At 42.3% G+C, this 17,162-nt stretch overlaps 2 protein-coding genes across 5 annotated transcripts in view; one reads left to right on the top strand and one right to left on the bottom strand.

The window, feature by feature from the left end:
* Positions 1-1,096: 1,096 nt before the first annotated feature.
* On the bottom strand, positions 1,097-2,281 carry PEG10 (paternally expressed 10; the record flags this gene model as incomplete). The annotated part of the gene is made up of 1 exon (XM_080701786.1): positions 1,097-2,281. Exon 1 carries the CDS (start codon positions 2,162-2,164, stop codon positions 1,097-1,099), a length of 1,068 nt encoding a protein of 355 aa, XP_080557912.1. The 5' UTR covers positions 2,165-2,281.
* A 6,553-nt stretch (positions 2,282-8,834) lies between these two features.
* SGCE (sarcoglycan epsilon) overlaps positions 8,835-17,162 on the top strand; it is a gene marked incomplete at both ends in the record, with an annotated part of 70,805 nt that continues 62,477 nt past the window's right edge. For 2 of the 4 annotated variants that reach the window (XM_080701640.1, XM_080701639.1), the window contains one exon: positions 8,923-9,031. In XM_080701640.1, coding sequence (XP_080557766.1) covers positions 8,923-9,031 — 109 coding nt within the window. Of the gene's footprint in view, positions 9,032-17,162 lie in introns of all 4 variants that reach the window. The other 2 variants (XM_080701637.1, XM_080701638.1) reach the window with 2 other exon arrangements.

Below are 17,162 nucleotides of genomic sequence, written 5' to 3'. Positions count from 1 at the left end.
GGCTGTGGGGGAGGATACTGGGGTACCGGTGGCTGGCGGTACCAGTGTGGATTCCAGGTGATCATGACAGGTACGTAGAGAGATCTTCCTTGACCATCTCGTCCCACGGGGTACCAGGCGAATCCGACTGGGTAGGTCGGGTACGTGGTGTAAGCAGGGTACTGGTATCCAGGTACTTGAGGGACGTATTCTGTGTAGGTGGCCAGGTGCGCTTGATCTTCTAAGTTTGGAATTGACAGGCGAGGATACTGATTCTGGATGGTGAAGTGATTTGGTGCGCGGCAGTCATACGAAACTTGCAGCTTCCACCCCCTCTTGACTTGGAGAACTTGGGCCCCATTGGGTGCAATGGTGGGGGTAATTAACCCATCTTTCACGTTTCTTGCCACGAAGTCTCGAAGAGCCGCCATCTCAGGTTCGGACAGTGAGTACACGTGTCCACTGGGAATGCTGTGCGCTCCGGGAATCATCTCAATGTTGGGGTCAACCAGACGGTGGTCTGGGTAGACGTGCTCATCTACCGGAGTGTAGACATTCTGGACGTAGTAATACCTCACTGGCTGGTAAACTCTGTACCCCTCGACTGGGTAGTAAAGGGACGGATGAGGTGCTGGCGGTGGCAGCGACGGAGGTATCGGAGAATACATCCGGCAGCGGTATCGGCAGTATTCGGAATCGAAGACGATCGATCGGGTGCTCCAGGTGATGTTGGGGTCATGTGTGGCCAGCCAGCGAACCCCCAGGACGACGGGGAAGAACGGAGACTGAGTCACATCAAATGACAGCACCTCACGGTGATCTCCAAGGTCGACAATCAGGTTGTGTGTTTCGTGGACGACGGGCCCCGAGGAGATGGGACGCCCATCGATCGCTTCCACGAGTATTGGCCAGTCCTTGACTCTTATCGGAATTCCATTCTGTGCGACGTATTCGTGATCAATGAAGTTGCCTGAAGCGCCAGAATCGATCATCGCTCGGACGAACAGGGTGTGTCTGCCCGGAAGATGGATCTGGAGCATCACTTGCAGGTGTGGAGATGAAGACGCATCATCTTGGGGGGACCTTATTCTTTCTGGCCCGGTCGCTGAAGGTCCCTCTACAGCGGGGCCGGGGAGTTTCCCGCCGGTGAAGACTTGGAGGCCTTGGCAGGACAGTTGTCGGCATAGTGCCCTCCATTCCCACAGTAGAGGCACAGGTTCAGCTTGCGACGACGCTCCTTCTCCTCCTGGGTCAGGCGCATGCGGGCTCCTCCCACGGGCTCGGTGGGGTCCACCTGGTGGGCATGAGGCATGACGAGCGCTCGGGGCGGGGAGCGCGGCTTGCGGGCGGCGGCAGCGCGGGCCAGGCGCCTCTCGATGTGAATGCACTGGCCGATCAGCGCGGACAGGGTCTTGGCGACCTCGAGGTGGGACAGCTCTTCCTGGATGTGGTCACTGAGTCCCTCGTGGAACTGGTCAATCAGCGCGGGTTCGTTCCAATCCAGGTCCTGTGCGATCATCTGGAAGGCGTTGGAGTAGTCGATGACGGAGCCCATGCCCTGGCGCAGGCGGCGGATCTTGCGCTTGGCGGCCTCTCGGCGCTGGGGGTCTTCGAAGACGTGCTTCATTTCCATCATGAAGGCGGGGTAGTTGTGCATCAGGTAGTGGGCGCGCTCCAGCTTCGCCGAGGCCCAGCGGGCAGCACGGCCGGTCATCATGCTGGTCACGAAGCAGACGCGGACGCGGTCGAGAGAGAAATCACGGGTGCTCTTCTCCATGAACACCTGGCACTGGGACATGAAGGGGGCCAGCATGTCGGGGTTGCCGTCGAACTTCTCGGGCAGGTCTTCAGGGCACTCTTCCTCGATGGGAGGGGGTGGCACGGCGGCCGCCGCGGCACCCTGCAGCTCGATGTCGTCTTCATTGTCCTCGGGGACGGGCTCCTCCACCTGCTCGCGCAGGGTGCTGTTCTCCTCGGTGAGCTTCTGCACCTGGTTCTGCAGGTTGTTGTTCTCCTCGGACTGGCGGATGACCTTCTCTCTCAGGTTGTTGATCTCCTCGGACAGCTCATCCCTGCGGCGCTCGGTGGTGTTGGGCACGCAGGGGCTGTTGTGGCCATTGGGCTTGTTGTTGTTGTTGTTGTTGGGGGGAGGGGGAGGAGGAGGAGGAGGGCAGTCGGGCCCCATGGCAACCGTGGCTGCGGGGGGAGGGGAGTTCCCGGGTGTGGCTTCGCCCCGCTGGGGGTAGAGGCCGGGCTCCTGGCCTCTGGCACCCCGCCTTCGCCTGGTCTTCAAAACCCGCTTATTTCTATAAGTGAAGATAAGAGCATACGTTTAACATGTACATTCAAAGCATCACCCTGCAGGCACAGCTGATTTAATATTCCTCGCCCCCCACCCTTGCTCCACTTGCTCAAGTTAATGTTAATTAGCAAAGAAAACACATCCCCCAAAGAAGAGGGAGTGACGTCATCAGCAGGACAACAGATTAATGAAAAGTATTAAAATGACCTTTTCCTTCTCAAAAATCACCTGTCAATTAAATCTTTATTACCAGCATGATGACCTTTAAATAAAGAGCCAACTCCCAAATGCAGCAAATAAATGGTTGTATATGGCGGGAACTGGGCAAGTAACTTTCAAGGCAAAGATGGATACCAAATTAATTATGCAAAACAATTAAAGTAACTTTTACTATTAGGGAAATCAGGCAATAAGTAGCCAATATGCCAACCAATAAGAAACACCAAAAAAGCACAATGACTAAACTCATCAACCCCCCCAGGATGGGGGGGGCACACTGGCCACCTCTACAGAGAGGGTAATTAATTATCAAAACCACAAGATGTCTAATTACTCTTCTGACCAAAACAGCTTCCCAAAGAGAGTTCTCTCTGGGATAGAAATGGCACTTAACAGCAACATGTGTATGTCTGCTTCCCTCATTATGCATTCATTATTAATTAAGGCCTCGCAGGGGCTATGAAATGGTACATTTTTTTCAAATAAGCCCAATAATAGTTTATGATAAATCTATTTTGATTAAATTATTTTGATTGGAGTTTCTTTTAATTAGATTTGCTTAATTAATGCAGATCAATGACATAGTGAATGTCCAATAACTGTGAGGTGATACTTAATAGGGTTATTAATTAGAAAACAGAAATGTAACTTTCTGTGCAAATAGGGAGGGGCTACAACAATAGCAACCTGGGCATTTATTTCCCATCTAACTTTTTAATTATTTAAAGGTGATTAATAGTTGGTATTATTTATTTAATACTATATTAGTCAAAGAAATCCAGGACTTTGTCCTGCAGGTCACCAGTTTATAATCTCTGGTTACTAATTAGGATGTGTTAGCACAGCCCCACCCAAAGGTTTGTAATGTAAAGGTGGGATAGAGTTGTACTGAGGGAGGGGCGTGTGTGGAGGGGGGGGTGAGTGAATGTGCATGTAGAGGTGGGGGATTAAGTGCTCCAATTAGGAGTGTGATGACTTCAGTGTCTGCCTGAAAATAGGGTTAAATGTATTTAGAATGATTTAATCACTTTTAATGATTTCAAATCTCAAATATGGAAAATTTAAATATATAAGAAAGTTTAAAACAAATATATAGTTTAAAAAGTTATAAAAACTTCTTAATTACTAAGTATAACAAACTTTTTAAATGCTTAACAAACTTTAAAAGTTTAGCAAACTTTTAATTACTGAGTGTCACAAACTTTTTAGAAGTTTAACAAACTTTAAAAGTTTAGCAAACTTGTAATGACAAAGTATAATAAACTTTTTAAAAGTTTATAATAATAAGTATAACAAACTTTATAAAAGTTTAACACACTTTATAAAGGTCAGCAAGCTTCTTTTTTAAGTTTAGCAAACTTTTGAGAAGTGTAACAAACTTGTGTTAAGTTTTACAAACTTTTTAGTTGAACCAAGTTTTTAATTTTCAAAGTTGAACAAACTTTTAAAAGTTTAGTAAACTTTTAAATATGAAGTTAAAAACTTAAAAAAAACTTTACAAGTTCAAAACTTTTAAAAGCTTTAAACTTTTTAATTTAAAAAGTTCAACAAAAGTTTAAAAGCACAGCATATAAAAGTTTTAGAAGTTTAAAATTTTGTTTTAGTTTAAAAAGTTTAAAATACTTTAGTTAAAAAAAGTTTAAAAGGGGGGAGGAGGTGAACAGACATGACACAAGTGCTCACCAGCCCCTCTGCTCACCAGCCTCTCCCCACTCCAGCCCCTCCCCTCTCTTTTGCCCCCCAACTCCCCCTTGTCTAACACCCCTCCCATCCTTTAGGCCCCTCCCAGCCCCAAATTGCCACCCATAGCTATTTTTCCCTAAGTCCTGTAAAGTTGATGTGACCTTCCCAAGTAGGGCAAGCAAGGTCCTTAAGGGACAGGGGTTAGAGTGCCCATTTTAACTTTGATAATTACTACTAAATATTCAAAATACCATTGTCAAACTTAGAAAAAGCTGAAGAAACAATAAATCAATCATACTTTTGACATTGAATCCCATTTCTAACTCTTTAAAGACAACTGTACTCATGACAGTGGCAATAGAACATCACAAAATAATGCCATTTTTATTAAAGCTTTAATGTCCCATTAAAAAAAACTCATTAGCATGTCAGGTGACTAAGGTGTCACTTCTATTGTTTCAATTAAAACTTTTTGATCAAAACGGAAACAATACTTCCTAAAAGGCACTGACAGCATGGCCTGGTGCAGCCTGACCCCAAATTAGGAAAGTAAACAACTTGTGTGTCAATCAGACACTGGGGTGGGCTTTAAGCCTAGGTCTGATGATTTTAACATCTTTAAAACAATAATAATGAGACAGAAAGGAAATTATCAATCAATATATTGATTAGAGAAACAAAAGATCAAAAGGATTAAAAATTTAAATACCATTACTATACAAAAAAAGTAATTTAAAAGTGAGAAGACACTAGAGTTAAGGTAATAAGGGAGGGGCTATAGCTTTGTAACTTTGAAATGCATTCCCCCTCCCACCCTATGACATTGATTTAAAAAAATATATATATACATATTAATGATTAAATAAACTTGAGACATTATTTGGCCTGTGAGGTCACCAATTTAGTAGTATTAGGCCTCAACCCCCACCTTGGGGGTTTGCAATTTTGAAGTAAAAAAAAAGTAAAAATTTTAACAGCAGTGGGAGGGGGCTGAGGGAGGAGCTAAAAAAGTCCCCCTTAGCAGAGTGGGACTGGAGAGGCAGGGTCAAGAGGTCCCACGCCTGAAAACTAAGGGGTCACACTGCTAAAGCCAAGCTGCCTGGGACAGATGTCACTTTATATATCATAAACATTTCAGTTATTCTTTTTAAGAATACACTTAATTAATTATTGATTCTTCAAAAACTTCCAAAAACTTTTATTCCTCAAACACACCAAAGAACAACAGTAGCCAAAAACTACCAATGTAAACATCCCATAGAGAACTGAAACACCTTAATTATTGATTCTTCAAAAACTTCCAAAAACTTTTATTCCTCAAACACACCAAAGAACAACAGCAGCCAAAACCCACCAATATAACATCCCATAGAGAACTGAATCACCTTAAAACTCCAACTTTTAATTGTTTGAAAACTTTAAATGTTGCCCAAGTTTTTTAAAGTACTATGTTATTTGTAAAATGCAATATTAATATGCATTTTACCAATGTTTTGATATGCAAATAAAATTCCCAAAGACAAAAACTCATTTAAAGCTGTAATTATATGCAAATAATTCCCATAGACTATAAGTTTGGGGGCTGGGGGGTACTAGAAGGGTGATAATTTGGGGGGCAGTCAAGGCCCCTCATTTCCCCCTTAAAGAAAATCCTGGTCCATAGTTTGTAATATAGAGAACCAGGTATTTAAATTTATTTATTAATTTAGAAATATTTTTGCATAACACATCTGACTGGCAGTAAGTTATAAAGATGTTTAATTATGCCAGCTGAAAGTCTGCATTTTATAATGTACATCCCACAAATTTTAATGCCAATATGTCCCATTAATAACCCATTTGCCCCAAGCTTAAATTAGCTTTTTATGAAAAAAGCTAATTACTTGGGATAACAAACAATTAGCTTTTTATGAAAAAAGCCAATTATTTGGAATATTTAAATAATTAGCTTTTTATGAAAAAAGCTAATTACTTAGGATAACAAATAATTAGCTTTTTATGAAAAAAGCTAATTACTTGGAATATTTAAATAATTAGCTTTTTATGAAAAAAGCTAATTACTTGGAATAATTTAATTTAGTTGTTTTATAATTACAGCTTACATTATTGGAGTTCAAAAATACCTTTTTTTCTTTTTTTAAGGAACTTTTAAGCTGTGAGATAAGGCAACAACACATCCCAGGCCAACAAAGCACCATAAAAACCAGAAAAGACCTGCAGTCACCAAGCAAGATAATGAACAAACAATTAACTCTGGTAATTTTACAAATATTTAATTACTGCCTACCATGTGCCAGGCACAATTTATTGTGTGTAGGCAGGTTAGCCTGGGCTAATCCCTTAGTTTCCAAGAAAACACCCAGCTTCATAGACACAAACAAAAGCCTGACCACCAGCACCAATAAGGCCACTTAAAAATCCTATGAATTTTAAAAATATTATAATTCAGTCCAAGTCACTCCTTGATTTGTATTCACCAAAGCTTCCAATTCCAGTAAGTCCACTAGTGTCTCAACATAAGTTAACTATGAAAATAGTTTTAATTGAATTTTATTTTTAATAAAATCATTTGGCTAATTGCCTTTAGAGGCGCTAGCCATGTCATCTTACAAGTTCCCATCATATCCCACAATCAGTTTAAATTGTGGGACTTTGTTCTTTAATTTATGCCAAGCACTTCTTAAAAGTGCTTATGAGTTACCAGGTATAGTTGTTAATTGTTATTATTTATTGTTCTTAAATTTATTAGACACTAATAGACAAAAAGCAAAACCGCGCAGCAGAGAAACCGCAGGGGGGCGGGGCTGTGCAGCCAGGCTCAGGCAGTGAAGGCGCGCAGGCGCCAAGGAGAGGGCCGGCGGGGGGGGGGGGGGGGGGGGCTCACACTGCGCAAGCGCAGGCGAGGCTGTAGCCCAGCTCAGAGGAGGGGCGGGGCTGTGGGCAGGCCACCTCAGAGGAGGCGGGCCTTGAGGAGGAGGAGGAAGAGTCAGCGCCAGGGAGGCGCGCTCTAGGGAGGCGCGCTCTGAGGAGGCGCGCTCTGGGGAGGCGCGCAGGAGCGGAGGCGCGCTCAGAGGAGGCGCGGGGAGGGCCAGAGGGAGGCGCTAGGCGCGCTCTGAGCAGAGACTGCAGAGGCGCTTCGGGAAGGGCGGGGCAGGCCTGAGACTGGCTGCTACATGGCTGCAGAGTGTCTGCACGCCACTCCCAAGATCCCTCCCTCCCTCCCTCCCCAAACCCCTCCCACCACCGTCCAACAGCAAGATTCATTTCATGCAGCAAGAGCAATCACCCCCACATCCAACCCCCCCTCCCCGCTCAGCAAACCGACAGTTTCCACAAACTGTTGCTGGGCGCAAATTCGCGCCACCACGGCAACTATGCCGCGACTTCAATCATGCACTATCAGGCAGACAGCGTGCTCTGCCATCACCCCAAATCAGCGCCCCTTCACTGCTATACAGCAGGAATGGTGCGGGCAGAATGTTAAACATTAATTTTTTTGCCCGGGGCTCCATCTTGTCCAACAGCACCATCATGCAAAGACCCGTCCTGCAGAAAAAAATGATAGTGGGAGCCATTCCAAAAGGTGAAAGGGTGGGGCCCGCTTCACCAGAAGCAGAGTAATTGTACTCTGCAGCTCAGGTCTCTCGATTGCGGGCTTATCTGTTGCGCAAAACTGTCCGCAGTTCATGGACCTCTGCGGCAGCGACCACTCTGGATAGCGCATTTGAAGAATAAATTGTTCCGCAGCCCGTGTACCTTTGGAGTTCGGGCGCCTTGTTGCGCAGTTTAGCGCAGCTGTAGAGTGACTCGTATCTTTTTCTGTCGCGCCAATCTCCCGCAGCTCAGAATTTGAAGCGCATTTGAAGCGCAAATCGGTGTTTAGTCTGCGGCTGCGGTTTTTGCCGCGCGTGAAGCGCCCATCAGTCTGCAGCGCACGAGGCGCCAATTTTTCGCGCAAATGAAGCGCTTATCAGCTGCTAGCGCACTGAAGCGCCAATTACTTTGCAGCGCAGATCACTTCGTAGCGCATTTGGAGAGCTAATTTCAAATTGGTCTGTAGCTCATGTCCGTCTGCAGCTCATGTCCGTCTGCAGCTCATGTCCGTCTACAGCCCGTATTTGGACTTGAGTCCTGGAAACCGAAGCCGTGAAGGCTTCGTTTCCCCTCTTTCTTTCGGGGTGCAGCCAGTGAAGGCGTGGCGAGGTTTGCGTGGAGACATTCTGGGGCGCTACTTCGTCTCCCGCAGCTCCCGATTTAAAAACGGGGGATGAATGTGATCTTAAAAATAAAAACATCCTCACCGCATACTCACCACGCGAGGACTCCTCTGCGAAGAGACGGGGTCCCACACCTGGGCAGGCGTGGGATCCGAGGGGCGCTCCGCAGCCCGGAGTGGCTCCGCTGTTCTCCTCGGGTCGCAGGTTTCTTCGACACACACCAACCGAAGTTGAAGCGCGTGTACCGGGAGTGCAAACTGCGGACCTTATATAGGGTGAACAGAGGCGGGGGGCGCCAGATCCCGGCGTGCTCCGCGGGCTGGGGGGGCGGCGGGGGTGCGTGGGCGGGAGGGGTGGGGGCGGGGAGCGGGCAGCGCCTCGCTGCCTCGGCCCGCCGCTAGGGGGAGCGCGGCGCCGAGCAGGGGGGGTGCAGGATGCTGATGCTGAACTGGCCGAGCTGCGAGGAAAGAAGAAAGGGAGGGGAGGGGAGACTCGAGGACGGCCGGCCTAGGCAGGCCGAGAATGCTATTGCCCCGGTGGTGGGAGCTGGGAGACCCCTGTGCTTGGACGGGACAGGGTCGGGGGACACGCAGGATGAGCCCCGCGACCACTGGCACATTCTTACTGACAGGTTAGTGGCCTGCGCGCGACGTGGAGGTCCCAGGGCCCACAGGCCGCGCCTTCCCCTCCCCCGCCCGGCTGCGGGTACCAGGCGCGCCCCGTGGGCCCCGGGGCCTCGAGACCCCCTTGCACCCCGACTCCAGGACGCCCCAGCCCGCTTGCTGGGGCCCGGGGGTGCCTCCCCGGCTCTGACCCCTGGCCTTGTCTTTCTTTTCGCGCCCCCACGGCCCCTCCCTGCCCAGCGGGCCCAGAAATTCCATCTCCAGCTTCCATCGCCGGCGCCCTCGCCTCCCAGCCCCCACGGTGGACCTCTCCCGGTCCCTGAAACAAAGACTGGGGGCTCCTTGTCCATTTTGGGGGGCACTGCCCCTCGAATCGAGGCTCCTGGGCCTAGATGAGGACCAAAGGCAAAAGGTGTCAAGCCGCGTTCCCATCTACACACATCGCTCTTTTCTTTTCTCGAATCTCATCGAGAAAGAACACTCAGACCCGACATTGGAAACACTTCGTTCCCCCATTTTTCTGAGCACGTTGCTCGGTGGTGGAAATCCCGTTTTCTTTAGGTTTTACGGAGCAGGGGAGCGGAATCCTGAGATGTCGGGAGCCCCCCGGGTCAGGGTTCGCGGGCCGGGGGCAGAGATGCCGCCAACAGCTCGGGCTGCCCCACCGAGTGCACTATTTCAAGAAAGCAAAAACAATCGAAAACAGCTGTGGATGCTTCCAGTGTGCTTGGCGGGCTTTGTAAGCTCCCAGCCTCGGACTTTTGGTGGTGATTACGAGGTCTACAACAGAGACCTCGCTTTCCCTGCAACGTTACATTTTCCGAAATATTTGAGGGCAAGAGAATGCTTTTTTTTTTTTTTTTTTTTTTTTTTTTTTTTTTTTTTAGTCACGGTAACCACACGTTCAATGCTTTGAAGCGCGTTGCTGAGATTCGGCCCCAAATACTTGCGTGATTTTGTATATATAAAATACAGTTTTTTTTTTTTTAACGTTAGGGAAAATGCAGTGGGTTACTAGACTCTGAAATACCGGTGAGGAAGGATGCTAAATAAAACCTTTACGCGGATTCTCATCTAAGCGCCTCAAAGTGTTAGGCACTAAGAAAACTGACAATCTGTTGCTAATCTTAGTGAAAGAAGTTTAAGTTAAATGGGGAAATCGGATTGTCTAAACTGAGATAGAGGTCTAAAACGCACATACGACATATAGATCTTTGAAGACTAAAACTGAGCACGTTTTAGCAACAGTTTTCTAGCTTATTTTAGAGGATAAAGGAAAATTTGACCCTTCGTACATGACAAGGTGACAGGGACTATGCTTTAAAGGCAGGCATTTCTAGGAGTAAACAAAACTCCGTCCATTTACTTAGAGTTTACTCCTTATTAAAAATAAAACGATGACCAGCAGAAATATGAATGAATGAAGTGTAGATTTACAATAAAAGACATTTTTCTGCGAAGTTGGGTGAACACAATTATGTCCTTTAGTAGCGTCTTTTAATTTAATCTAAGGATTTTCACCCTTTTCTACAAGATACATTAATTCCAGGATTTCCTATGTTTGCTTGTAGAGTATTGTTGGTGTGACTGCGGGAAGGACTGTTGAATTCTTAGCAGCTGATTTTAAAATCCAGAGTTATTTCACCTAATTGTTAACTGGTAGACGTTTTTTCCCTAAAAAAGTGAGATTTAAAACTAGTACAAATAAAAAGTAGGAGAAATTAAACTTAAAAAACCCACCCGAGACTTAAGTTTGAATCAATTTTTTAATTTCAAATTGTTGACCAGGATTTTTTGTAAAAATAATAAAAAGATTCCTTAGTATTTTTATCATAATAAAAGGAATTCATACTCATTAACTAAAATTTAGGGGGAGAATGGCAAAAAACTGCAAAGAAGAAAATCAAGATCACCTGTAACCTCTTCACCCTGCAATAATGCCAGTAAATTTTATAGCCTGCTTTTTCAGAATTTCTCTATGATTATGTAAGCATCTTAAGAATATGTATTTTTTCATACAATTACATGTGTAATTTCTACAAATTAAAAATGAGATGAAATTGTTTTCCTCAATTGCTTTCTTTCCAAATAGCCTTTAAATATCAACATTAAATTTGTAGAGTTTTCTTTTAAGGCAATAGTATTTAGTTTTTAAAAAAATTAAAAATAGTTAATGAATAACCTTAGTACACAAATACTCAAAATCAGAAAACTAAGTAGAATTTCTTCTTATCTCACTTTTCTAACATGCACACAATTGTCTTTTTGGTGCATTTCCTAGTTTTTTATTTCTCTACATATGAAAAATTTTTACTTTGGTTGGAAATATAATTTTCTAATGGAAAAAGCATCATCAGTAGATAACTAGTGTAAATAGTTAAAACTTTCTTGCTATCTAAAACAACAAAACATTAAAAATAACAAAAAGATAACATTAATTAACACTTTAGATTTTTTTGTTATTTAAAACAATAAAAAGCAATTTTAACCCCCCCAAAAAACCAGGAGTAGTAGATAAGAACTTTAAACACCATTTTGACATTTAATATGTAAGTGAATTTTTAATTTTCTCAGATATTTGTTCCCGCTGTTGACTGTTGATTATTTCCTACCCGTTTTCCACAAGGCTCAATGCAAGGCAAAAGAGGTGTTAGTATTTATTATTTATTCTACCAAATAATAACTGAGCTTTGTATTTGGACATTTTATACTTTTTATGTGTATGCTCTAGGTATATCAAGCTGTTGATTTACCACCTATATTTAACTTCCAGTATAGTAGGAAAATTATATAGCAAAACTAAGTGAAATTTTCACTTGTCAAATAATAACTAGACCTTCTGTTTGGACTTTTTACTTGTTTTATGATAATTTGCCACATATATCTATGAAACTGTTGTTTTACCATGTATATTTAGGTTAAGGTATAGGCAAGTGAGAAATTTTATTAGAATTTGCACATGTTAAATAATGACTGGACTTTCTATTTGGACATCTTTATCCATTATTTTTAAATAACATTTTGCTCTGCATCGATGAACCTGCTGATTTACCACCTGTATTTGGCTTAATTTCCAGTATGGTAGGGAAATTTATAAGTAAAGCAGAATTTTCAGTTGTCAAATAGTAACTGGACTATGTATTGTTCATTTTATCCATCTTATAACAGTTTTACATAAATCTAGCAGGTATTGATTTACTTTATGTATTTAGCATAACTTCTAGTATGATAAGCAAAATTGTATTTCTAGGCAAAGTAGGATTTTTCACTTTTCTCATAGATATTGAAAACAGCAAGGAATAGTGCTAGAAAAACCTGGTTAAAGACACCCTTAGAGAGATATAGATACCATGTGTACAGTTTCTAATGCTCTAGGTTTTCATTGATGAAAATTATGCTTTGAAGAAAATACTAAAACAATGAAGAAAGCCTGGTTTGTTAAAAATCTCAAGTCAGACACATTGTTTGTGCTTCTGATAAGTGCAGTATTTACAGATTACATTTTTCCAGAATAATCAGCCCCTCTCTTTTTATCTATCTTTCCTTCCTTCCTCCTTTTCTTCCTTCCTTCTTTTTTTCCTTCCTTCCCTTTTTTCCTTTCTCTTTTTTCTTTTTTTTATCTTTTCATTGCCCACACTTACTCTACTCCATCCCTGGACTTAGCCTCTGCATTCTCTATTCTAAACACTTAAATGCATTTTCTATTGTTTTATTTCCTACTCTTTAGTGTATAAAGAATGACTCAAGGTGAATAGATGTATGAGTTCCTGTGTCCAGTAGACATTCTTGGCTTGAAGGAGAACCTTTACACTTTGCACAGAAATATCACCATTATGATTTTTCTCTCCATACTTCTCCGAACCTTTCCAACAGAGATAGACAGACAGACACCTGCACATGTACACATATACACATACCACACACACACACATACGTGTGCTGTGAGTGCACGCACGCGTACACACACACACACACACACACACACACACACACACAATCATCCAGACTTTATTTCTAAACTTCAGGATCAAGTTCTTGAGTTTCTCAAATACTCAGAAATAATAAGTCTAAAACAGCAATGCAAAGTTAAAAAGAAATAGAAGCCAGTGTTTCTAGGGATCAACAAGTCATTTCAAATAACTTTTTTTTTTTTCTTAGAGTTTTCAGGTTGGTAGGCGCAGAGAGGCTATGCTCCAGAGCTATTTTCATGGATTGCTTCCAAGATAAATTCTCTCTTCATAATTCCCAGTGTTTTAATTTTTCAAGTAATGTAACTGTATTAAACAATAACATCCCCACCACCACCACAAATCTCCACAGCCTGACACCAGAACAAACATTTCCATGATGCTCTTTCCTCTGGGTTTTGCTCCGTGTGCATGCATATATTGATAAAACTATAATAATTTTATTATGTGTAGATCTTTTATACTTTATTTTGAAAGATAAGCAAATCTTGCTTTTCAGCAGGGCAGTTGTCAAGGCTGCAGGCTTCTTTTGTGTGTGAAATGGTGTGTAGACTAATTAGCAGATCTGTTGTTTGCATGCGGGGCAGGCTAGAACCGGGTCCCGCGGCCAGGTGTGTAAGTTACTAGGTTTGGGTCCGGGAGTAACCCGGGAAGGGTCACAAACCTTTCCCCGGCATCTTTATTTTTTTTGAACATTTGCATGAATGATTTTGACAATGATCTAGGAGGCTTGCTTTAAAATTCATGGGTGACTGGAAAAAGGATAGCTGTTACAAATAGATAACAGAATTTAAACACCATTCAAGTAGGGCACAATATTATGGTGAGAGCAAAAAGATATTTTACAGCAGTAAATGCATCATAATTCATTGGTGTAGAAGCATGGAGGTGGTTTTGTGTGGTGGCAGTTCTTTATGAAAAAGGTTAATATGAACCAGCGGCATGATGTGGCTTTAAAAAAAAATTAGAATTAGGCTCTGGTAATAGTAGAGTGTCCATATGTCACAAAAATTAATAGTACCTTGCTCTAATCAACCACATCTGTAGTATTGTGTTCATTTCTAGCTGTCACATTTAAAGAGAGACGTTGACAAATTAGACAACTTCCAGAACAGTCTATGGGGATGGTGAGGTGTCTGGCAGTTCTGTCATAGGAGGTATCCTCAAAGGGTCTGGAAGTGTTTAGCTTGAACAGAGTAAAAGTAGATCTGAATTCTCTTTTATTTTGCGGAGGAAAACAGAACCAGCATCAGTGGGTGAAAGGGACAGATTTCAACTCAAGACCTTTCTAACAGTGAGCGCAGCTCAACAAGAAAATCAACTTTACTTGTCTTGTTCTTTCAAAATATCACAAGTATTCACCTTCTTGCAATGAATATTTAATTTGAAGGCTATGATACAATTTTAGTGCAGCTGACAAAGAGGCTTGTGATAGAAATGTGTTTGTTTTTCACATAAAGTGCATTAAAAAGTGATTCTGTGTGTTGCAAGTTGATCTCTTGCAGCTTGGAAATAGCAGCAACAGGCTAATTTAACACATTCTCTCCTGTCTCCCTTTTCATTTGCAAACATGAAAATCTGAGAAGAAAATGAAAGATTTTTGTTTCCTCTGCAAAGTGCCCTGGTCTTAACTTGCTTCCTAGAGTCACTCTTTTTTCTGGTATTTCTTGCTGTCTCCAGAGCCGAGAAGGCTTTATCAGGCAGTGGCCGTGGATGCTGGGGGGCTTCCACGGGTACCGGGGAGCAGGCAAAAGACAGGCCTCTGGTCCAGAACAGCTTAGCGCTTGGCTACCTCTTTCCTTGGGGGAACTGTGGGGCAGTTCTCCCTTGAATAATTGCCCCTTCCCTTGTGATATATCTCCTTTTTTTGCTATTGAATATTTTGCTATTGAAAAACAATACACTTTTGTGTATTGTTTTTCAATAGCAAAATAAAATATTTTCATCAAAAGTAGCTTCTACCCTTGTGCTGTTTTCACTCCACTGCAGATTAGACTGTTTTCTGACCACCTCAAGGGCACATTCTGAATGTTTTAAACAGGTCTTAGGACAGATATTTCTTGCTGTTCATCTGACTGTTGTTTATTTTGATTGCCATATCTAACTTTGGAATTGTAATTGCTCATAATGCCTTTGCTGAGGCTGCAAGACTTTCTTCCAGGACTCCTCTTCTGAGTAGCACTTCTGACTCCATAGAAACTGTTTTTGTGCCCTGGAAACTTGTAAACTCTGGGGTACTCTGATGAGAGATATAAAGAAAGGAGACACAATTTTTCTGACATCTTTTCTAACCAACTTTTCCCCCCTCCCTGTTGCTTTTACTCCTGCTCACACCCAGAAATTACTCTACTTAGAGGTTAGTAATACTCGTTTTCACTGTGCAAAGTGTATTGTTGATACAGAACAATTTTCTCCTCTTTTTATTCCCTCTATCTTTTGTAAAAGTGCCATGTACTTTTGTGGGGTTGTAATAACGCGCACAGCTACTAGCGATGGCTCTCTTCCCAGTTGTGGAAGATGCCACAGGCGTTCTTGGGCTGAGCTCATATTTCCGAGAGAGAAATGCTCAAAGGTGAGGTTCTGGCTTGTCAACACTCACCTGATCTGCAGGCGGCTACTTGCAATTCCTTGAATGCAGGGCCCACTGGGCTCCTATGCTTGGGAAGTAATAGTCCTAATGTTTTGTTTAACTTTTAAAACTTAAAGAAGTTATCTTGGCCAATATATAAGTAGCTGCAAAACATTCCTTGCTGGCATGATTACTATTATAGTCTCAGAAACATTAAATATGTTAAACACTAAAGTGCTATTTTCTTCCTGGGTCACTCTTTGGTAGAGTTTTTATTTATTTAATTTTTGTAGCTTCATCTGAGAATTTTCATGCAATATTTATGTAATATTTATGCAATAGTGATTTAGATGCATTTTATTATTTAAAAATCACTCATCTTTAACACATCTCACTTCCTATCTAATTACCTTAGACTAATCAGATTTTTAGAATAGATCTTTGGCAGCCCGTATCACGGGAATCGCTACGGCATCTGTTGTGACATGGAAAGACAGATTTTTTTTTTTCTGATAAGTGAAGCCGCTCATTTCAAAAATGTTTAGGGGTTAGGCAGCTTCAGTGTAAATTCTTTCCCATTATATAGCTTTTCTCTCCTCTGGTCACAACTTCAATTATTATGGAGATTTGGGGTTCACTGCATATCTGAAAGCACAGATCACAGTTAACTTTCCTCTGGTGGTTAGAGTGAAATATTTTAGTTCTTTATTTCTGTAGAAATAAAAGTAGAGTTGATCTTTTACCTCAGAATGCAAACGAAAAAGGAAAAAACAAGCCCCAAGGTTGATTTGTTTTCCTTAGCAAATTAGTGTATCTTCCCAGGCGGTAAAATGACATCGGCTTTTCTCTCTTATGAAATGGTTAATCAATGTAGCATCTTTAACATCTTTCATTTCTCTAGTCATAATGTTGATTCTAATCAAAGACCGGTACTGCAGAAGTGGACAGAGCAGGTTGCTACATGTTCTTATCAGAATCTGAAAAGGATGTTATTTTTTTGTCTAGCCATTTTCTTTCTTGAAGTTTAGCTTACAGATACACTGGTGAAAGTGCTCAAAGATACAGATAAGGATGTCTCTTGTAATACTGATAGAAATGATGAAGAAAAAAAAACTAGAAAAACTCTTGGTCCTCTTTTTGAATCAGTACTTTTTTATTTATTCTTTTTTCTTTTTGGGGGTGTTGATTGGTTTTGAGACCCGGTCTGTTTTGGACACTAGGAAGACACAAATCCCAGCCATCATAGAACTTTTCACACTAGTAAATTGACAAGGGATTGACAAAGATTAATCAAATAATTTTTTTCAAGATTAATCTTTGTAAAGAATAGTCAAATAATTGCACAAATAAATGTGCTATTAGAACTATGATAAGTGCTAACAAACATTATTAGAACATCTAAGTGGAGGATTTGGACCAATTTTTGAGGGATTTTTTTTTTTATAAGAAGTAGTTGTGAAGAATAAATAAATGAGGCAAAAACAAAGAGATCTGCAGAGGTTCTGAGGCAGATAGATCATGTCAAATAGAAAGTGCTGGAAAAAGTTGTCAGGTTGGAGCAGAAAGGGCAAGTGCGATATAAAAATGAGGCTAGAGTCCAGG

The sequence above is a fragment of the Muscardinus avellanarius genome, assembly GCF_963383645.1.
Source record: "Muscardinus avellanarius genome assembly, chromosome: 9".
Lineage (NCBI taxonomy): Eukaryota > Metazoa > Chordata > Mammalia > Rodentia > Gliridae > Muscardinus > Muscardinus avellanarius.
The sequence above is the reverse complement of the archived record's forward strand: the minus strand, read 5'-3'. Positions and strand labels throughout refer to the sequence as shown.